A 24,092-nucleotide genomic window follows, 5' to 3' on the forward strand; every position below is an offset into this window, starting at 1 on the left:
CCGGCCACCCTCAGTGGTAAGGACAAACTATCCTTTAGGAACTCAGGTGTCCCAGGCGAGTCCCAGATTGGAGCTAGGTTCGAGAAGTACCCCATCTTCATTGCGGTTCGCATTTTAACCCAAGTTTTTAACAAACCCCATAGAACCTTTAGTCTAACTTTTTTTTAAAACTTGGGATCTCCATATTTAAATAGAAAACCATCTTCGGAAAAACCACTCACTCTTAGCATGGACAAGAACATCAAACCCATACCGCTACTTGTTGGAACCTTTAGTAGCATCCGTGAATGGGCGAATTGGAAGGCCCAAGCATATATTTGCAGGTCTGGGGCTGCCAGGCCGCCCTTCACTCTACGTCTTCTAATTTTCTTCCAGGCGATCCTGGACCCTCTAGAAGCCCAAATAAAGGTGTTAAGTTCACTCTGTATTTTTGCTAGAGGAGCACTCTCAAAAAATAAGGGGATACAATCAAAAAGAAAAGTAAACCTTGGTAAAATTGACATTTTAATCAAATTAACCCGACCCAACATAGACGGAGGTAAATTGGCCCAATTTTTCAATAGTTTTCTGGTTTCTTTTATAATTAATAATAAATTGTGAGAGGGGATCTTATCGATTTCATGAAGAACATGGACACCCAGATATCTCATATCATTTTTTAAGGAAGGAAGATGGGAGTCTACATACATATTCCAGGCCATAATTTCCGTCTTCGAGGTGTTAATCTTATAGCCTGAAACGACTCCAAATTTCTGGGCTAGTTAGATAACAGCTGGGAACGCCATATTTAAGTTGTCTGTCAAAATAAGGATGTCATCGGCATATAGTGCCACTTTCCTTTCCCACTCTCCATATTTAAATGGAGACACCCTAATGTCATCTCGCAACATCTGCGCAAAGGGTTCAATATATAAATTAAATAATAAAGGGGAAAGAGGGCATCCCTGATGCGTACCCCTTGTTATCGCAAGAGATTTTGTGAGGGAACCGTTAACCAGGATATTAGCCGATGGATTGCAGTATATAAGAGAGATGACTCGTCTAAATGTATCGCCTAGCTTGAATTTGGCCAAGACCTCTGACATAAACAGCCAATTGACCCTGTCGAAGGCCTTCTCCGCGTCCAGTGTCATTCCCGCCAAAGGAAGAGACCATACTGAAGCCATATCAATAGCTCCAATGAAATCATAGGTTAAATCAGACAGGTGACGGCCCTTAACAAAACCCTTTTGGTCTGGATGTAATAGAGCACCTGCGACTCCTCCCAATCTACTGGCCATGATGGAAATGAAGATCTTGTAATCGGTGTTTAAAATAGAGATTGGCCTGTAAGATTCACAACTTGAAGCCGATTTCCCAGGCTTCAATATTAGTGATATTGTCGCTTTATTCCACGAGGGAGGAAGAGGAGTACCGTCTTGTAAGATTTCATTAAACAAGGTAGTTAAAAAGGGGGCGATCTCTTTAGCCAAGCATATATATATTTCCGAAGGTAAGCCATCCGGCCCAACTGCTTTCCCTTTTTTTGAGCTCATTATAGCCCTATATACCTCATCATATGTAATTGGTGCATCTATTTTCGTTTGTTGGTCTGAATTTAACCCCGGAAGATTTATATTATTTAACAAGGACTGAGCTTTAGCGGGGTCATGGTTTCCCTCTTCCTTATATAAATCCGAAAAAAAGGAATAAAATTGTGTTTTGATATCCTCGTCAGAGGTGTACGATACCCCAGATTTAGAAACTGAGCTAATATAATTCCTTGCCCGGTCTGATCTAATTTTCCAGGCAAGAAGTTTCCCGGCGCCCTCCCCATACTCAAAATGGGCGATCTTGCTAGCTTCCCATCTTTGTGATAGTCTGGAATTAAGGACAGACTCCAGGTCCCCCTTCAGGGACCGTTCTGGAATTAAGGACAGACTCCAGGTCCCCCTTCAGGGACCGTAGAGTCTCTTGTGCAGCCTCAATACTCTCTCGGTTGCCCAGATCAATAACTACTTGGGTTGCTTTGATTTTACTTTCAATATCCGCGATGTCCGCCTTGTACCTCTTTGACCTATGGGAGGAAATACTTATAATATGCCCCCTCAAATAGGCCTTAAGAGTCTCCCATATAGTAGTGGTTGACGCAGTCAGGGCATTTCTAGCTAAGAATAATTCAGTTTCTACCTGAAGGTCCGCTAATATCTCTTCCTGCATAAGTAGAGTACGGTCCATTGACCATGTCCTCTCCACTGGGGGTGTCGGTTTATTGATGACTAGACTGACCGCAGAATGATCAGAGAGGTGAGACGGAAGATAGAAAATATCCTCTACCCAGCTTTTTATTGATTGACTCACTAAAATAAAGTCAATCCTAGACTTATGCCCGTATTTATAGTTGCAGAAAGAGTACTCTCTTTTAGTCCCTGCCTTTATCCTCCATATATCCAAGAAACCCAATTGTTTCATACAGTCAATAAGGCATGTTCTAGTTTTGTGAGATGTAGACGGCCTGTACTGTGAGGTCTTGTCTAACAGGGGATTCAATATCCGGTTAAAATCACCTGCCAAGATGACTGGGCTAGAAAACGCTATTAAAGCAGATGTCATGCCATTGAGAGATAAAGGGTCGTCCTGATTTGGACCATAGTAACCAGCAATTATTATTCTCACATTCTTAACTTGACACTCTGCTATGGCCCATCTCCCCCCTGAATCCACGACTTTAGAAAGAAGTGTTGCTTGGGCCGATTTTTTAACCAGTATAGATAGCTATACCCCTGGTATTAACAGATTGAGTGGTACAAACTATAAAGTCCAACCAGCCCAACCTCTTAACAAAAACAGATAGTTCTGACTCAGTTAAATGCGTCTCCTGTAGTATAATGATACGCGCACTACTATCCCGTAAATATTGGAAAATCCGATGCCTCCTTTAAGGCAAAGATACTGGCGGTGGCCGGGTCACTCTTGGTGAGGTGGCAGTATGTAGGTATGTTACAGTTATAAGTCCTACATTTTGAGGCATAGTGTATTAGCATAGAGCTGCAGCTTCTCCCGTTAAGTTATATAACACTTATGGTAGTGTTTCACAAATGATGCCTCCTCGAAGCAGGTGTAAAGTTGGAGAAAAGATTAGATTTCTCCAAACCTTTCTAACTCTTTGTGTGCTGTACCGTTTAGCACACCTACAAAGTGGTAAAGTGGTAAACTTTGGCAAAGCATGGAATTTTGTGCTGGAAGGGTTCTCTTCCTGTGTGAAGCTAATGATTGATATCACGCAATCACTTGCACTATGGTCACGGGTGTTGGCATTAGTGCAAGCCAGCCTAAGGTACACCAGCACTAGAGGAGCGGGCAACAGTGGTGTAACAAAACTCGAGGGGGTCCCCATACAAGGTACATGGAGGGGGCCCCCTCCAGACTCAAACAGGAGCTCGCAGGCCAGGGTACTATGCTGAGGGGGCCCCCTGGAGGTCGCCTCACCCACACCGCGGGGGCTACTGGGGCCTATGTTACACCACTGGCGGGAAACAGCACCATATCTAAATGATATGGTGCTCAGCAGCGCCATATTGTAGTAGATATGGTGCAGTTGTGGTCTCTCCTTTTCAAGAAATGCAGCAATGCCACTTCGGTTACTGTACTGTATGAAAACTTGATAAATCTGCCCCTTCGTTTCTCCGGACCAAGGTGTCTTAACATCTAATGCCTAACAGCATGGATGACATGTAACTCTTATACATTGTTATCCTCGTTGTCTTAAGTAATATTTCCTATATATTGATTTAACACTTGTATAACTCATTGTCTCTGCATACTGTTTTTGATGTAAAGTGCTCTGACACTCTACATTGGGATGAGTAGCACTGCAAAATAAATAATTGGGAGAGAGGTGTCAAGGAGACATGAGAGACACCATTGGAGAGTTTTAGCGAGGGAATCCGTGAAGAGAATGGTCATGGCATGAGCCGCCACAAGAATTGTTGCACAGTGCACCATGAAGGTTAATGCCAGCTTTGTGCGGAGATCTCCATAGCAGAGAACGCGGCACAGCGGAATGGGACCCACTGTGTGAATGCGCACGTTTTTCTTTGTGTGAAAAATAGTTTTCCCTGTGGAGAAAATCCTCCTCCTACGTACCCAGCAATTCTTGGGGTGATCCATTTCCCTTCCCATCCTGGAAGGGGCATTATGCTATCCCTGTGCCAGACTTGGTCTACAACATTTTCCAGGTTGGAAAGTGGAGGGATTGGAGTATGGGAATGCCAACAAAACATTCTTGTTCGTGGGTGTTCTTAAACTTCAAAGGCAAACCACACCATGCAGTGCCTTCTTCCCAACCCCTTGTGTCGGATTTACCAATGCAGAGATCTCCACCCTATGAAAAGGCTTTCTGCCTATCAGGAATCCCTTTGTAATTCCTAGCAGGTGTAAAGGTAAGTTTGGTTGCAAACATTGGATTTGCCTTTTAGAATAGGCCTCTGTGGCTCGAACAAGAGTTGATCTGTTTAATGTATGTGAACTCTTCACCACTGAGATCCACTGTTTTGTCTCTCATTTGATTGAGTTGTTTTGTTGATGTTCGGGGGGTTCCTGCGTAGTGTGGTATGTTCAAGGAAGTCTGTTCTTTAGGGTGGCTTGGCTGGACTATATGTTATCATTATGGTGCCCCGAGTCCCATATTTGGTAGGGCATTTAATGGTACGCTGTTTGGTCATATGATCATAGCAAGTGGATTTGATGGTGGTTTGTTTTGGTATAAATGTCATGTGTGCTTTATAATCTGAATGTTTGCTAGATTTCTACATGTAATTTTTAGAATTGCGATTTTTTTTTCCAAAGATCATTTTACTGATAGTTTGATCATATTAGATGCCATTGCATGCCATGCTGGTTTGAGCCAATGGTTGGAAGTTTAGAAATTCAGGAAAGTAGATTTGTGTGTAGGTCATCTTTAAATGTATGAAGAATTTCCATGGACTCACTTCATGGATTCAGTCTGTTAAGATTTCTCATGGATTTAATCTGTTAAGATTTCTCATGGATTTAATCTGTCAAGATTTATCATGGATTCAATCTGTTAAGATTTCTCAGTAAAAACAGGTGTACCTCATTCTGTCTAATACCGTTTTCTTGTTTAAGGTACTTGTAAATATTTCATTTTCTATATTTTAATTGGTAAAATCCATAGGAAGGGCAAATCTTTAGGTAAAGCATCACTATCATCATAACATCAAGAAGAATTTAAAAGGGTCATTTAGAAGTGGGTGGTAACAAAGCATCAGCAAACAATGAGCAGCCCACCTTTTGGTGTTCATACCTGATTTAGAGATGTGGTAACCACTGTCTTTCTGGTGGCAGATCCTCAATCATCCCACCAACAGGAGCACCTTTGCTGGAGGCCAGCGACCGCAGGAACACCAGTCTTTGGTGGCAGAAGGCATGTCCAAGGAGGGATTTCAACAGTGATTTCTCCTGCCTGGTAGGGTCATGCCTAGCATGGTGTTCTTAAACCAAAACTGGGCTTTGGCTCAAAAAACCAGCAGAACTGAGCCGGAAATACTAAAGAACAAAACACCTAGTCCTCCCTGGATTTAGTTTAAATGACACAATTTTTTATATACCCTTTCATGAATTGAAACACAAAAGATGGGGCTTTATAAATTGCCTATTATTCCGCTGCCATCAAAGACTGGTGATTGCTTCTTCTCGCCATTCTACGGAGCCGTATACCTCAACCGGGGATCCCCGGGTTCTAAGTGTTTAATAAGAAAATAATTGTCTTAAAAAGTTTGACACGGATAAATTATCTGTGTCCCAAAAGGGAGTAGTTGTTGAAGGGCCTTCTAGTTTAGTAGAGTATGAGTCAGCCTATTGGTATGAATGGTTTGGCCAAGTATGGTAGATGATTGGATGTTTAAATTGCCTAGGGTGCTGTTCATTGTATTGTATTGTCATTTATATTGTATATAGATGTTTGTATTTGTTACGTTTGTCTCCATCACACAATAAAAGAATGTGTAATAAATAAAAAACTTTTTGAATAATAGGCAATTTATAAAGCCCCATCTTTTGTGTTTCAATTCATGAAAGGGTATATAAAAAATTGTGTCATTTAAACTAAATCCAGGGAGGACTAGGTGTTTTGTTCTTTAGCATGGTGTTCTTGGCAGGAACAAAACTACAGTGTTTCCCAGACACTGTGAAAAATTACTTCTGGCATTTATTTTATTGTTTTTCAGAAATAACCTCTTGCTTTGGGGCTTAGATTCTGAAAACCAAAATGCTGGCTGGTAGCTCTAATGAGGTGGGCCAGCTGGCATTGCACAAGCTCAGCACACCTACTCCCGCAATATCAGTAGAAGCAGTTTTGGAGAAAAATCCCCACACGTTTTGGAAGAGAGCTAAATTTAGCATGTAAATAAGGCCCTAATGGCCTTGTGTAGCAGTACGGAGTGGATATAAAGTCCATTCCTACCCCATCTTTGTAGTGTCCCTTGGTGTAGTTCAAACACTATACCAAATCCTAATTTCGTAGTCTGCATGTATCCTCCTGCCAATACAAGTTTATACTAAGATACTACATTATGCGGTACACCGCACCTGCCTGGGTTCAGTGATACAACACCCTCACCGAGCACTTTAGATGTCTTGTGTTAAAATAAATCCAGCACCGCTCAGAAATAAGGAACAGAGGAATGGTAAACACTTTGAGGAGATCAAAAGCATTTGTTTATCTTCTAATTTTAGAGCTAAGGAATGGAGAAAATAAAATATTAAGATTTAAAAAAAACATTTATTGTTCATTGTCTAAAAACTTTAATTTTGCACTAAGGGAAGACATTCTGGCATTTAATATTAAAAGTAGTGCAATATCGTGAATATACGTAGTTGCAGGGCAACTCATGCTCCCCTGACTGGTCTCCTAGTCTTTGCCCATCTCCCTCTTGGTAAGTGTCCCTATTTGGTGCTTCACTGCCTACAGACCTCTCCTTATTCCTTTGTCTTCCACTCGTATCCACCTACATAACATCTTCTGGACCCTACTCCTGATCAGACCACACCCTGCCACTTCTTTCAGGAAGGACAACTGCTCCCAACCACAGCTCTTTTGAAATGTTTTCTACTTTCCCAACTATTCCTTTCAGATTAAGAACAAAACATTTTGGAGAACTAAATGTCTCATTCAAAACCTTTGATGCTAGAATATTGCATGGGTGAAAGGGGGGTCCAGATAGCGGAAAAACCATTGTCAGGGATTGTGCTGGATGGGGAAACCCTTTACTCCTAGCTTCATGCACAAAATTAGCATCTTACAAATTCCATGAAAAAATAAAAGGTTGATACATTATCTTTTAGTACTACTTCAAATGTTAACATATGAACGCATGCAAGTAATTTGCTTTTACTCTTTGTCTAGTGTCAGCATTACAGAGACCATGCCTCTGTCATGGAAAACCAGGCACCTGGGACCGTTGTGTTGCAAGTGGAGGCAACAGATGCTGATGAAGGGCCAAATGGCAGAGTGAAGTATGGGATCATGCACAGAGATGGCACAGTCCCGGCGTTTAGCATCCACCCGGACACAGGTAAAGGAAAAACCATTGCATCTCAAATATTGTGTCATTGGATGATACTGTCATTGTAAGCCTCATTTAGACATAAAGTTATGCAAAGCTCTGCTTTTTCCATAATTCAATATTCCCTGCACTTGAGAAGGCATTTGCCTTGCACGGCATTTGCAGAACAACCAGATGTTGTTATGAGTTGGAGCAGAATCTGAATCTTGTTTGCATAATTGTAAAAAGGAGACGATTTAGGGACAGAATATGTGTCACATAGGAGAGGGGGGAGGTAAAAGCTGTGAGTCACTCCACTAGAGTATGGTGATTAGGGCAGTGGTTAATGAGGAGGAATATTGACAGGTTCAATTCTAATGCTTAAGAAACATTTCACTCATTGGATTACCAATTTGTTATCCCTACTTCAGAAACACGGCCAAGGATAGTGATCCATTGTGTCAAATGTTGGATAGTGGTCCATTGTGTCAAATGTCGGATAGTGATCCATTGTGTCAAATGTCGGATAGTGATCCATTGTGTCAAATGTCGGATAGTGATCTATTGTGTCAAATGTCGGCTAGTGATTCATTGTGTCAAATGTCAGAGATGCCGAAATGGGGTAGAGCTAAAGTAAATCCTTGGTTCACCTCATTGCAGAGACTGAGTGCAAAACATAGAACCGATTCCTCGGCCCAGAAACCAGCCGAAAAATAATCAACGATATTATGCTGTTCGTTGATAGACTGAATTGTAAAGGCCACTGGCCTTTCTGAGAGTTTTATGGCGTATGGCGAGTTGTAGACTGGCCTACAAGAAGCAGAGTTCTTGAGGTCAAGTGAGGACTTTTAATGAGGGGCAAAACTAGATTTCTCGTAAGTTACTCAGGGACAAGGCTGGATGCAAACGACGTCTTGCTAATCCTACAGAGTGATTCACAACTTCCAATCAAAGAAATGGACATGTAAAGATGCCAGCTGAGCACACAAGCCAAAACATTTACTTAACTGAACCGTAGAAGTACATTGGTCCGTTTCTAAGGGAAATTCACCTTTTAAGAGTATTCTGTTGACTGGAAATTGTACTCTTAACCCCATGCTGCAGTCATATCTCTGTAGCAAGTGCAATGTGGTCATAGTTTGTTATGCCTCTCCTGCTATGGAAGTGCTCTCCTATATGGCCTGTGTTCGCAGCATGCCTCTGACCCTCTTTAGTAGCCTGTGTAGGGTATATTTAGCATGGGGTGCCTGACTCAGAATTTAGATACAATACAGTTGCAGATGCCTCCATTGCCAGAATCTTCTCCGTGAACATTGATTTACTTCTCTTTTCAGGGATTTTGACAACACTAGAGAGGTTTAATCGTGAGCAACAAAGGGAGTACGCCATCACCCTGACCGCTACAGACCAAGCCACTGAGCCGCTCATCGGGATCTGCCAGATAAACATCATCATCCTGGACCAAAACGACAATGACCCAAGATTTGAAAACATCCGCTATGAACGTAACTAATTCAGTTGACTAGAGAGTTGCCTACTTTGATCCTTGAAATTCGTAACCACCTGAATCAATTATCAGTCTAAAGCACTTAAATTATCATTATTCATTCTTCAAGTCACCTGTGCTTCTAAATGCCAAAATAAATCAAATCTAAATAAAACTGGACTAGGGAACTAACGAAAAAGCAAAATCGCGTCAGATTTGGGAATGATCAACTAATTATGCAAAATGGACTCCACTGTAATTCAGTATATGTAAATTTATCGATGAAAACCTGACTGGATTTAACTGTCCTGGGGAATGAGAAGCCCAGTTCTAAATCCATGAAAATAATACATTACTCCTGTGACTTATTTCCTGTTTCCTACTGGTTTACGCCCCCCAGTTCCCAGGAGTTATGCCACACCTGTGAACTACCATTGCACAAAAATGGGGACACCCAAAAACAATCCGTAGGACTTGGGTAATATATGTTAAAAGACACAAGTGGTCCTGGCGGAGACCATAAACATTTCAACGAACACATTTTTCAAAGAACACATTTTTGCATACCCAAGAATAAACATACGATATACAAATAAGGATTGGTTGCATTTTTTCTTTTATATTGATGATTGTTAATCAGATTATCTGATTGCCGTTTAGATGGCATTTTTTCTTTCATATTGAAGATTGTTAATCAGATTGTCTGATTAGCAATCTTCAATATAAAAGAACACATGCAATCAGTCCTTATTTGTATATAGTGGGACTTCTTGGGTGGTGGATTGTGCAGGGTAATGGCGCTCCTGGGAAATACGCAGTGAGTAGATACTGGTGTGCAGTGATATTTGCACAGTATAGGGCAACAGTGATTACTGTGTCCAAGATTTAGTGTATTCCAGAATTCTTTTCTTAAGTGCAGATCTTGTGAGCTTCTGCGGACACGCCGGAGGCAGCCCTGCTAGTTAACAGAGGGTTTGTGTTTACGCCAGCAAAGACTTGGTTGCTAGCAAGAGGGGCTCACTTAGCCCCCAAAGAGTGGTTTTACTATACCACGTCGTCATTCTTCATGATGGATTTATGACTTATACACACAAGATCTGCACTTAAGAAAAGAATTCTGAAATACACTAAATCTTGGACACAGTAATCACTGTTGTCCTATACTGTGCAAATATCACTGGAGTACTAGAAGCCATTCCAGGTCGGAAATACAGCCGGAACTGAGGATCCATACAAAGAGATTAGAGCCCTGAAGAAGTTGCTGCTCACAATAATTAAGCGAGACGAAACACGTGTTGGCTACGGATCTCGAGATTAAACTGAAGTGACTGTTTCAACAGAGGAACAAGAGTGTTTTTTTATTATTGTCAATGATACATAATATATACTGTTGGCGTGTGCAAGGGACTGTTGTTTTGGTTTGTTTGTATATAGTGTGTTCATTCTTGGGTATGCAAAAATTTGTTCGTTGAAAAATGTGTTCTTTGAAACGTTTATGGTCTCCGCCAGGACCACTTGTGTCTCTCCACCTGTGAACTACAGCAGTTATTTCACAGATGCCATGTAATATCCATGAAGTGTGTGTTTTTTCAACTAACCTGAACATTAAATAAGTAAATATACTAACAGCTGTGAAATGTGAAAAATACCAAATGTAGTTATGGGCTAATTGGTTATGTAGTCAGTGGTAATGCATTGAAAAAGTTACAACGCGATTTTAACAATATAAATGTAATGCAAAAACACTAATCGCGCACTCAAAGTTTATCCTGTCACTTAAACTCCTCGAGGGTAAAAAAGGGGCATAGTACAAACGCCTAGATTTATAAATCTTGTTGATAGTCATGGGTAGATTTTAAAAAGGGGTATTTTGTCCAGATTATTAAAACGGAAATTTGTGCTTCTGCGTAAAATGATTTGCGTGCAAGCAGAGCGGACTAGGTCCATCTCTCATTCACTGAGGGTTGCGCGGCTCTGCGCTCTCCTTCCTTTTCCTGTAAGAATCCTGACCTATTGCAGCATTCGCACAGGATAAGGTGCATTGCAGACTGAAGATATGTATGCCAATGTCTGCACTGCAGGAGCATGTACCAACGCTCATGCAAGGATTGCATTTGTAATCTTGTTAATTAGGGGTAATCTCTTTGTTGTCCATCCAGGTCAATTTCCTCCCTGAACCAGAAGGACGTTGGGACTGGGGCTTGCTGAACTGAGTAGACCCTTGTCCCGCTATTCACGCAGCCAATGAATACAAAAGAAGTGGGATCATGCGTGCTGCTTAAGTAGTCATGGAGGGCTGGGCTTTGATACGCTCCGCTGCTGGCCCGGCCCTCCTCCTGCACGCAGGCACGCGCCCTTTGCCAATCAGGATCCGAGTGCAGTAGCACTGCCCTTGCACAACCTCAGGGTGAACTTAGTTGGTTCTTAGCAGGTGTGCATAATCTTTCATGACTTATTGCTCTCAATAGGTCCTCTCTTTTTAGTTAGAAAGAAGGCTTTTTCCCTAATGTTTTAACATCAAGTGATGTGTAGGATAGACCTGACAATTATGAGAGCAAAACAAATCAACTTCGGCTGTTTTGAAAAGTTTAGTTTCTTTTTGTTCTTTTCAGTTACTATCCTAGTCAGGGTTTTCAAACTGGTTCCAGTATCACACACTAGCATCCTTGATTTTAAGTTGTCGTTCCCTCTTTCAGATTTCTTACATGAAGATACTGCAGTTGGGACCAGTTTTCTCCGCATTGCTGCCCATGACGATGATTATGGAACAAATGCTGCGATTACATACTCCATGGCAGGTGAAGAGCCGAAGTATTTCCAAATTAATCCCACCACAGGCTGGGTCTATGTGGCCCGCCCTATATCAAAGGTAAGCTTGTACTCCAGGATTTGGAATATAGAATTTTGAGGTTGTCTAGTGGGAAGCTGGCTTAAAGTTGCTTCTGGGTTACTGGGCTGGCTGGATATATTGTTTCTACTGCCTGGAGTTGATCCCACATTCGGCATTGAGGTTAGTTTATGGCATTGAGGACTGGAGAATTAGCTGATGGACATCCCTCTTCACTGATCCACATCAAAGGTAGATCACAAGCCCTGAAACCTGTCACTCATCTGGTCTTGGTTCCTTGCTTTGCAACAAAGAGCTATGTTCTATTTTAGGGGTGCCAACTTGATTGAAAGGGCTGGGAATTCTCAACAGGGTCTAGGAAAAGAGACTGTCATGGAGCGCAGCAATGAGCCATCTGACAGCTCGGTGCAACCTTAGGGAGACTGGCTCCTGGGTGGAAGAAACTACTATTATTGAGGCTGAGAACCTTGCCTGATGTCTCAGGTTATTGGTGCCAGTGCCACAGTAAGTGTGCCATTGGCTCTGGTGTAAGCAAAGGACATGCTCCACCCACTGGTTGGGTAATGAAATACAAATGTACCTGGAATTTTAGGGTGCACTCTAAACCCCTGGCTGTAATGCCGCGCCTGTTGCACTATTAATAGCTATGTACCAGGGGCCGTATTTTTATAGATAAGGCACACTATGCCTGCTTGCGCTGTAGCACACCTTTATCAGGTTGCGTCTGGTGCAAACATACAGTGTGCCGTATTTACGATAATGCACTACCCCCAGGGTAGCCTTGAATTCACGGCTGCTCTGGAGGCAGGTACTGGTGAAAGGCAGAGAGGCTCTTTGAAGCAGCTGCCCTTCTCTCACAGTTTAGGCGGCACCCAGTCTGCAGTTTAAGGGCGAACAGATAATCCCCTGCATGCAGGTGCAGTGAGTGACTGTTCCTGTCTGCAGGGTGTTGTGTGGGGGAGTCCATGAGACCCCTTATCCCACTGTAAGTCTTGCACTGATAGGGCGCCTCCTCTTTGTGGTGCACATTGAGCGCACACCCTGACAGCCTCTTTGCCTCTGCACCCGCATCAATGATACAGCACCAGTGCAGAGCCACAATGCCCATGCAAATGAGGGAATGTCCCTTTTGGATACCACCAGTGCGAGCCTCTCGAGCATCTGCAGTTCCTTCTGTAATACCAAAGTGCAGCAGGGAAGAGAAAGCAGGAGCACACTTGCGTTGCACCTCTAGGACACTTTTCATAATACAGCCCTTGATCAGCGCATGCTTTTCGGTATACTGTACTTCTGAATGTGTCCACTTCATGGGTCTGATGTTTCTACAACACAAAATCACTATCCCAGCAGAAGTAACCAATCACCCTAGTTTTAGGTAACTATGTCCCACAGTCTGGTGGATGGGGCAGGATTTTCTCTCAACCGATACGGACTGTGACTCTCAGAAAACCTTTGAGACAGGTTCTGAGATGCATTTGCAGATAATGGTGCATCCAGTTCTTCGGACCTCCAACCTGGCTCAGCGAGGCTGGCCCCTCTTGTTTATATGCTTTCCACCGCTGAGATCCAACATCTCCAAACTCTCGCAGTCCTTGCTATGTGCACCCTACCTGTGGAGACCTGCATGGAAAACCCCCCAGCAGCGACCACCATACCTCTGAGGCTTTGTGCATGTTTCAGTACTTCCGCAGCAACTAGAAGATATAAGTCTCATAGCTAATGCAGCAGGGGCATTATTGGAGCTGGGCACCACACCTAACCTCCTGGGCGATTGGTACATTTGCACGTTAGCTAGACATCTGACTACCTCCCAAACCCAGTGTCTCTTAAAGTTAAGTTATTGTGCAGGGAACAACCAGGCCTTTATGCCCTGTTGAAATGTGAAATATTCCCTCAGTCTGGGGTAATAATGGAAGGCAACCATTTATATAATATAGCACAAATGAATGAGAAAATGCAGCTGCTCTGGAAAGACGTCTACCGGCTGATCGCATCAGGAAGCAGGGGCGGCAGCCAAAAATGTTGGCCATGAAGAAATCCCTTCTTTTTAAAGAGTGTTGCAGGCAAAGCACAATGATATAAAGATTATTCACCGCCCCACAGGAACCTGAGTATGAGTGGAGTACTGCTCTTCTGATGCTTTTCAAGCGCTTCAAATTTAGCAGAAGTTGGACTTCAGCACATGACTTCAGAAACTTCAGAATGAGCCCTTCTGAAGTCTCAGAAGTCATGTGACTGCAGTCCGAGGAAGTACCAGATTCGATTGGTTACAGTGTTATGGCTTAGATGATAGAAATGACTTTCTCACAGAAACTCTGGGGGAATTATAAAGTATGGCAGAAGCCTTTGCAAGGTGTGTAGCAGAAAGAAGAAGCTTTGTACTACTGCCTAACTTTGTGCTGAGGACAAGAGTTCAGAGTATATTTAAAATCCCAAATTGTCAATCTGTATAACTGGTGTGAGACTAGGTACACAAGGTCAGATTTAAAGGGAGAAGAAATAATTTTAGCTGATGATCCAAGGATTTTTTCAAACAATGAGAATACCCAATTCTTTTTTACCACTGAGACTAGCTCAGGGCAGGGCTTAGGTTGGGAGGCTATAAAATAGCCTTCGCCAGATTGGTTGGATTATTGGTTACTATAACCTGTTTTAGATGGATTCGGTTTGATATAGTCGTGACACATCCATCATTTGAGTTTCAGGGCTTGCAGGAGTTAAAAAGTAATGTATGTAATGCCTTGTCTGCTCTCCAGAAGGATCTGTGTCTTATCTTTATACATTGCAAATGGCACTCCTAATTCTGATAAAACAAGCACTCAAGGGCACATGTGTGCATCAAAAAGGAAAGACCATAGAGCTGTTCCATGGGGCAACCCCCTGGAGACAGACTTCAAGTTCAACGAATAGTGCCCAATCCTTACTGGCACCAGGCACTCTTATAAAAAAGATTTAGCTCAGGACAGTTCAGTACCCCCATTATGCAATTCTGAAAGACAGGTGAGGAGAACATTGTGATCAACGGTGTTGAGGGCCGCAACAATACCATTGCCTACAATGAAACATATCTAATTTAAAATTGAGACGATGGCCATCTCGAAACTGTAACCTGGGCAAAACCTGAATTGAAAAGGTTGTAATATGTGATTACATTCAATGAAATTTTGACCAGACACTAAACTATCAGTACTTTTTCTGGTATTGGGCAGCGATTAAATAGGCGTAAAATGTATTGTGTCAATGGGATCTAATCCGTTTTTTTAAAATCAAGGTTTAACTGCTGTTTAGAAAAAAAGCAGGCGTAATGCCTTAAGTCATAGTAGTGTTGACTATGACACAGATACTATGAGCAAAGACCTCAGGAGTATATTTCAGAATCCTCCACAGGCATAGATAGGTCTAATGGTGACCCAGTGGATTGCTTCCTTTTGTCGAGGAAATAATGTAATGACGCGAAGTGAAACAAAGGCAGCAAAGGGGTGATTCCCCTTAGTGGCGTTAATGGCAGCCTCAGATTATTCAGATCCCAGGTATTTGATTGAATTTCCTCTCTGGTAAATCTCACCTAATAGATGCAAGAGACCAAGCACCAAATCAGCTAAAAGCTGCGCCAGGATCACTGTTATGGATTCCATGGCTACCAAGGTCAGATCTTGAACTGTTCTAAATAAAGATTTTACAGATGAAGTGGCTGAGTTGATCTCAGAAGAATAATATCTCCTCTCTGCTGGCCTGACTAGATGACAGTAGTTGCACAGAAGACGTATATACAACGATTTAGCATCTACGACATAGGATTTCCTCTAGCAGCGTTACAAGTGGTTTAGAATAGCTTTTTCTGCCTGAATCGTGGGGGCAAATCCTTTCCAAATGAAGGATTTATCGTATAGTGTTTTACACTCTTTTGATACTATATCAAAAGAGAGGTCATAACTTCATTTAAGTGTTCCACAGGTAGAGCGTGACCAGTGAGAGAGTGAGGAAGCAGGATGTTCTTTATTTTATTCTCCTGCATGGGCCAAGATTGGAGCTTTAACATTTGCTCTAGGGTCTCAACCACTGCTTACATGGTGCTTGGTTTCAAGTCTGAACTCTGGAATGTAATGAAACTACGAGTTAAGAACAGGATAAGGTGGTGAACTGATTAAGGTATAGTTGTGACCAATATAGTATGTTACAACGCATGCGATTTGATTGCATGCCTTTAAACCGCGGTCGTTACACTGCTCCCTTTTAGTGAACTATCTTTTTCTTTTTGGTTAAGCACCTCATCAGACTGCATGTATTTCCTGCTCTCTCCCTCTTGTGTTTCTTCCTCCCTCCAAATATCTGTGTGCTCTGTGTTTACTTTCTCTCTTGAGACTTCTCTTCTCCTTCCCATGTACGTCTCACCCCCTCACTCCGCCATCCTCTGTGCTGTTGTCTCCTTTGCGTGCTTCTCCACCTATTTGCCTACATGTCTGTCTTCCTCATGTGCTTCTCCCGAACCAATGTGTTGCTCTCAAACGCGTACCCCGCCACTCATCGTAGCTATTCTTCAATCTGCTCTCCCCACCCGTTCCCAGGTAGCCCCCCATCTCCATTATTTTTCCTAAAATATATTTTATTTGGAGTGCCATGCAACAAATTGCTGCCGTCCTCCACGAAGTTCTTTCGCACATGCTAAATATTTTATTGCTCAATTTAAGTGGCACCCACCATCTTAGATCAGTCAAAAAAATAAAAGAAAATGGCACCCACGTCAGTCTGTAGGTGCATGCTTGCGTAAAGACGCATGCCTATAGAATGACACAACTATGACATCCCCCCTTTAATTGCCAATACTAAACAACATCGTAAAAGAGCACTGTTGATAATAAAATGTTTGGGGTTACCTTTCACTTAAAATTTGTAAAAACCTTTTTTCGAAGGGTAGAGAATGAATGAGACTGTTTTAGACTGTTTCATCCACTGCCTCACACCCATAACAGAGTGCATTTCCGGTCCTCCTCACATTCATCTGGATCCATCCTACCAGCATAGATTCCCTCTCCATTCCTTCCTCACCGGTGCCCATAATCTCGAGAATAGAGCTTCTCCTGAAACCACCAAGTCCCCTGTTTCCTTTTACCTTCTCGCAGTGCTCTCCTAAGGGGCTCTCAGTCAGGGATAGTTCTGGTGTGATAAAGCTCCCGCGGCAAAGCTTCAAGAAAGCTGTAAGTATCTCTCCCCGTCCACGCGGACCCCACAAAAACCTAGGGAAGTATGAGAAATGTGGCAACACCAGGCAAAAACTTGAGTGGTGTTTCCATTTAAAGGGTAGATATTTTGTCTGTTTTTACAAGTATACGGGCATCCCTTCTGAGGACAGGACAAGAAGTGCCCTCCTGCCCTTCCACGTCCCCTTCATTGATTAACTCATAGTGCTTTGGGCTGATCATGCCTCCCTCTTCTTCGCGCCTTCAACATGCGACTCAAACAGAACCTAAAGCTGCGTTTGCTCTTCTTTTTCAGAGGTCCTTCATAACTCAGGAGATTATTGCCACGGATGGAGGTAATAGGAGCAGTCAGGTGGAGCTGGCGGTGACCATTACCAATGCCAAGAACCAGCCCCCGGTGTGGGAGAAGGACAGTTACGAGCTAGTCATCCCGGAGAACACCATGAGAGACACTGCCATTGTGGTAAGAACTTTGGGTCACCTTTCTACGCCTACGCTCTATGCTCATCACTCGCATTCTTGTACACTTAAACAATGAAGCCTGCTTTGAATGGTGTCACACAGAGGTCATATAATGACTCCTGAAAGCTCATTGGGCTCGTTTATTGACCACATGGTAGGAATGTAGCATTTTTAGATTAACTTCATTCTGCCTTTTATGTTGTCTGATTGGGCCTGTTTTTTTTAGTTTATTTTAGCACCTCTGAGAAAAATGTTGTATTCTACAATTATGTTTTGTGTTGTTCCCACAAGAGTGTATTGTTGTTTTTTCCAGTCTAGAACACTCTTGAACTTGAGCTATCCTACTGAGTTCCAATGAAATGGTATAATATTAAATTGACTGATAGCAAATGACAACATGAATTTACATTATTTGATTTTTGACAAATACATTCACTGGATCACTCTTCTGGTTTTAGCCCCACTCAGAAGCTTCAGATATCCCTCACCATATTCCTTCCCTTCCTTTTCTAACACCCTTCAAAGCAACACTCTTTTGTGCTTGAATGGTTGTTCCGTAAATTGAGTGCGGCTTTCCCTAAAGTAATGTCAGAAAATTTGTTATCCTCCATAATCCGTGTTTGCCGCCACTGTAAGTATTGTACGCTTTAGTGCATGCTATAATATTTGATCTAAAAATGGGCCACACAAAAAAGAGGCGACTTGAGGCTAACCTGGGGTACAGTGCTATTCATTTACTCATAGCAAATTGTTATACATGGAAGCCTGCAATCCTTTTATAAAAACCGGTCTCTAATTCTCTTATTACAGTTTTGCTGTAAGATCATTGCGATAACCTGTAAAAGAAAATGGTGTAGCTAATGGTAATAACTTATTAAAGGTGTGTTGTGACGTCACTATCTCTTCTGCCAAAAGCAGCAGACAGTGACCTGCAGGTCTTCGAACAGAGTTTCACCTGCTGTTTAAACAATGAAAAAAAGGAAAACTAGCATTTAAGCTCTTCTGATCTGTTTTCATGAAAACGAAGAGCCATCAGCAGAAAGATGATATTCATTTCTTGCCCACTATCGTTCATTACAGAAAGCAGCAATCTCTCCATAAGTTAGTATACATTCTGAACTACAGCATGTTATACTGATATAGTAAACTATTTATAATAGCTGCAATCATACTCTTGCATATTAAGCAGCAAGAGACCAAGAAGGTAAGTTTCTTTTCGGGAAGGGTAATGCTGTGACCCTTTATCATATAGATCATGATTAGGGCTCCCGGTTTTATGGTATTTATCCATATTTATTTTTTGCTAATTTTATCTGTATTTATCCATATTTATTTTGGGTTTTATGAAAAAATTAAGCTGTAACAGGATTATTTCCACATTTATTTAACCGATAAATATACACTGATGCTTGAATGTCTGCCACGTTTCAGTGATATGAACACCCGCAGAAGATAAATCAATGCACTTATATAAAAATATGCAAATTTCAGTATCAACCTTGTGCTTATCTACTGCTGTTTAAGCCTCTTTTCTAAAATTCCTTTCTTTTTTAACCCCCTTATCTATCAATCCACACAGCTATTGATCTGGCCGTTATGGCAGGCAGTATTTAGAATCACTCAAAAGCAACCCAATTTCTATTTTTCTCCACATCGAAAAATAATTACACACAAGAAAATAACTGTTTTTCTGTCTGTATTTATCTGTAAAAATCAGTAAAAACGGAAAACAGGGAACCTTGATTATGATACCCTCTGCCATTCATTATGAGGCGATTATACGTCTCTTCGGAGTTCCATCTCTTTATAAAGAAGCTTGGTCTTTGGCATCCTTTCTGTAAAAGGTGAAAGCAAATCGTTGGTGACTTAGAATATCATTACAGAGGTTACTTTATCCCATATATTATTGATTCCTTCATGAAAAATTTGTATTAGAAAGTGGATTTACTACTCAGCGTTCCATGGGTTCAATATGTGATGTAATCAAAGCATGCTTTACTTTTACATTTGCATATTTGCGTGTGATTTCTTATTTTATTAGCCTATGTCTGTAAGAAAAGGAGTTCCTAAATATCTGCTTATTATTTTTCGTTGGACAGACCATTAAAGCAAACTCTCCTCTGGGCGACCCTCGTGTGACCTATATTCTGGAGGAGGGGCTTGTTCCGGAAACAAACATGCCTATCCACTTCTACCTGACCCCAAACAGAGAGGACGGGTCTGCTTCTGTGCTGGTGGCTGAGCCTTTGGATTACGAGAGCACGAAGAATTTCCTGCTGAAGGTCCGGGCGCAGAATGTCGCCACCGTGCCATTGGCCGCGTTTGCGACCATCCGCATCAACTTAACAGGTAGGTGGATCAAATGATGCGTGGACATCCTCTTCAGAAACGTGCAACATGCTGGGAGCCATGTAACATGCCAACTAGGGTCCTGCTCTGATGGTAGCCTCTCTTGGTGGCCGTAGATGGGCTACGGCAGAAAGGGTGGGCAGTGCTGATGGGCCTTTGTTTAGATGGTCATTCACACACTGCTGCAGAAGGATGGACACCATGGAATTGATTTGATTTCAATATCTTTTGAGAGCAGCAAGCATGTCTGAACAAGGAGAACCAAATAGTATCTCTAGAAACTATGGAAGAGAAATGGTTGAAGGATTCACAGTTGACTACAGGGTAGATAATTAGAATAGTAGTGATTTAGGGCCCGAATTACGACTGCCAAGGCATTCAGTCGTTGATCTAACTGTATAAATTAATTTACTACTGCGTAGCTGTATGCCACAAGTGTGTACAAATATTCAGAGTAAGTCCAAGCAAGGTTTGGGTGCATCAAGGTGTAGTCTCCCATGTAACTTTGTAAACATCCATAAACTTGTTAATTTGTGGACCTTCACAAACTCCTTTCCCACCCTTTGGCAGCTTGAAAAATACTTCAACACTTTGCCATCTTGGAAAAGACATCCATTATGTGCCATCTTGGAAAAGATCAGAGAAAATGGTCTGTAAATAGGGGGACAGGCTTCAACAAAAATGAAACTGTTTTCAACATGGAGAAAAGCAGAAAGAAAAAAATGTGCATTCTCACATTTGGCAGCTTGTTCATAGATCATATTCGTACCCTCTGTACATTTCTTCAATGTGGAAATAGTCTTTAAAACTCACCTGACTTAGTAAGTAGTATGGCAGGAAAGTCGCGACATGAGCAATTTTTGAGGTATAGTATTACAGAGTTTTGTGAATGGGAGACAATTGTAAATCTGCCCCATGATGAACAGAACTTCTGTGAGTCCGGATTTAGGATTTCTTTTGTGAATCGGACCCTTAATTCTTTCTCAAGATGGTGCATGAGGAGCAGTATCAAACTGCTTCAGGTAAACTTGTGCCACAGTTAGGGACCATTTAGGCACTTGTAGATTAAACATAAAAGCCCAGGTTTACTAAACGTTTACGCAACGCAGCAAGGGGATTTGCTGCACTGCGTTGTGTCAATAGGCAAGAGCTGAAACATGCCATTAAGATATGGCACGTTTCTGCTCTCTCGTAGCACTGGCACACTTCTGGGCAGCCTAGCACCAACGCAGGCACGGTTGCACCACGACACAAGGATGCCTGCATTGTGGTCAGAATAGTTTTTGTGCATGAGGGGATACTTTCCTGCAGGAAGACTATTCTTAGAGGCTTATTCCTCTTTAAAGAGGAAGTAACGAGGAGAAATAAAGCTATTTCTCCCCCTTATGTGAGCTTTGACAAGGCTCATGATTTTGGCTCAAACCCATGTTTACTGACTTTAGGGAATATGGGTTGGCATCCAAATACATGGGTGGCTGCATGGGAACGCTCATGATCTACCCATGTAATGCATCCTGAATGCAAGGTAATTCAAGGTAGCATTATGCTCTGCATTGCTTTACTTTTGAGATCAAATCCTCTGCAAAGGCAAGCAGCTCTTGATTTGTGCGGCTTAGTATTGGTAAATCCCAACATCGATTTTGCCTCCGGGCTTAGCTACAAAAGTGGTGCAACCCGGAGGCAAAATCTTGGTAAACCTGGACCAGAATCTTGAATACAATTCTCAGTTGCACAGGTAGCCAGTGAAGCAGTAGTCTCAGTCCTGAAACTAGAATAGCATTTAGAAAGAGTACAAACTAGAGGAGAAGCTGCTTCTGGTCCAGATGAAGTTGGCTCGGTTAATATTGTTGGAGACTAGAATAGAGTATGATCCCATAGTCTCATTTAGAGTTGTTCAAAGCCAAAATAGCCTTGGTGAAGGAGGATAAAAAGGAGTACCAGCTTAAGGTCTAATTATTTCATAAAAGGCACATTTAGTTTGTGGCCCAATTTGAGCCTCTAGGCTGATAGACTACTCCCACCAAAAAACATGATTGGGCAGAGAATGACATTAATTGTTGAGCACTCTTATATAAGTTCACCTTGATTATAATTGGTGTATAAAGGAGGGCAGTACTGATAATCGCTTGCCTTGTTTATCAGTCACGTACTGCTGCATAAAGGGGTGAAGCACTGATAGCTGCTTCTCTTGATTCTCCTTGGTGCACAGCTGTCTATCCAGAGGTGAGTAGCATTCACAGCTACTTGCCTTGATTCCTATTGAAGTACTGCTGCCCAGAGCTTTGCACCATTTACTTACTTTGATTCGTAGTGATGTAATACCGCACAGAGATGTGCAGCACTGATAGCTGCTTACCTTGATTCTTAGTGACGTATTTCTGCAGAGGTGGGCAGCACTGAGAGCTGCTTGCCTTGATTCCTAGTGACGTGCTGCTGAACAGAGCTTTCCACCATTTACTTACCTTGATTCTTAATGAGATACTGCTGATAGTGACTTACCTTGATTCTTAGTGAGATACCACTGATAGCTGCTTGCCCTGATTCTTAGTGATGTACTGCTGCAGAGGTGTGCAGCACTGATAGATGCTTGCCTTGATTCTCAGTGAGGTACTGCTGCAGAGAGGTGTGCAGCACTGATACCTACTTACCATGATTCTTAGTGACATACTGCTACACAGAGGTGTGCAGCACTGATACCTACTTACCTTGATTCTTAGTGACATACTGCTACACAGAGGTGTGCAGCAATGATACCTACTTACCTTGATTCTTAATGATGTACTGCTGCAGAGAGGTGTGCAGCACTGATACCTACTTACCATGATTCTTAGTGACATACTGCTACACAGAGGTGTGCAGCACTGATACCTACTTACCTTTATTCTTAGTGACATACTGCTACACAGAGGTGTGCAGCAATGATACCTACTTACCTTGATTCTTAATGATGTACTGCTGCAGAGGTGTGCAGCACTGATAGCTGCTTGCCTTGATTCTCAGTGAGGTGTGCAGCACTGATAGCTGCTTGCTTTGATTCTTAGTGGTGTACTGCTGCAGAGGTATGCTGCACTGATAGCTGCTTGCCATGATTCTCAGTGATGTACTTTTGCACAGAGGTGTGCAGCACTGAGGTCTGCTTGCCTTGATTCCTAGTGACGTACTGCTGGAAAGAGGTATGAGCACTGATAGCTGCTTCCCTTCATACTTAGTGACATACTGCTGCAGAGGTGAGCAGCGCTGATAGCTGCTTGTCTTGATTCTCAGTGACATATTCTTGCACAGAGGTGTGCAGCACTGATACCTACTTACCTGGATTCCTAGTGACGTACTGCTGCAGAGGTATGCAGCACTGATAGCTGCTTGCCTTGATTCTCAGTGATGTACTGCTGCATAGAGGTATGCAGCACTGATAGCTGCTTGCCTTGATCTTTAGTGAGGTACTACTCCAGTGCTGCTTCCCTTGATTCTTAGTGTGATACTGCTGCACAGAGGTGTGCAGCACTGATAGCTACTTGCCTTCATTCTTAATGAGGTATTACTGCACAGAGGTGTGCAGCACTGATAGCTGCTTGCCTTGATTCTTAGTGACGACCTACTGCACAGAGGTGTGCAGCACTGATACCTACTTACCTTGATTCTTAATGATGTACTGCTGCAGAGGTGTGCACTGATTGATGCTTGCCTTAATTCTTAGTGAGGTGCTGCTGCACAGATGTATGTACCACTGATAGGTGATTGCCTTGATTCTCAGTGACGTACTGCTGCGGAGGTATGCAGCACTGATAGCTGCTTGCCTCGATTCTCGGTGAGGTACTATTGCCTTCATTCTAAGTGTTATACTGCTTCAGAAATATGCAGCACTGATAGCTGCTTGCCTTGATTCTTAGTGACAAACTTCTGCACAGAGGTGTGCAGCACTGATACCTGCTTACCTTTATTCTTATAGACGTACTGCTGCTGAGCTGTGCAGAAGTGATAGCTTCTTGCCTTGATTCTCAGTCAGGAACTGCTGCAGAGGAGTGCAGCACTGATAGCTGCTTGTCTTGATTCTTAGTGACTTACTACTGCATAGATGTGTGCAGCACTGATTGCTGCTTGCCTTGAATCTTAGTGATGTACTACTGCACAGAGATGTGCAGCACTGAAAGCTTCTTGCCTTCATTCCTTGTTACGTACTACTGCAGAGGTGTGCAGCACCGATAGCT

General features: G+C 42.4%; 1 protein-coding gene across 1 annotated transcript in view; it reads left to right on the forward strand.

The window, feature by feature from the left end:
- Window positions 1-24,092, forward strand: part of LOC146776290 (neural-cadherin-like) — a 567,428-nt gene that overhangs the window by 120,966 nt on the left and 422,370 nt on the right. Inside the window, exons 9-13 of the mRNA XM_085637108.1 lie at window positions 7,406-7,574; window positions 8,879-9,049; window positions 11,727-11,899; window positions 17,372-17,539; window positions 19,638-19,887. Coding sequence (XP_085493234.1) covers window positions 7,406-7,574; window positions 8,879-9,049; window positions 11,727-11,899; window positions 17,372-17,539; window positions 19,638-19,887 — 931 coding nt within the window. The remainder of the gene's footprint in view (window positions 1-7,405; window positions 7,575-8,878; window positions 9,050-11,726; window positions 11,900-17,371; window positions 17,540-19,637; window positions 19,888-24,092) is intronic.

The sequence above is a fragment of the Triturus cristatus genome, chromosome 12, assembly GCF_964204655.1.
Source record: "Triturus cristatus chromosome 12, aTriCri1.1, whole genome shotgun sequence".
Lineage (NCBI taxonomy): Eukaryota > Metazoa > Chordata > Amphibia > Caudata > Salamandridae > Triturus > Triturus cristatus.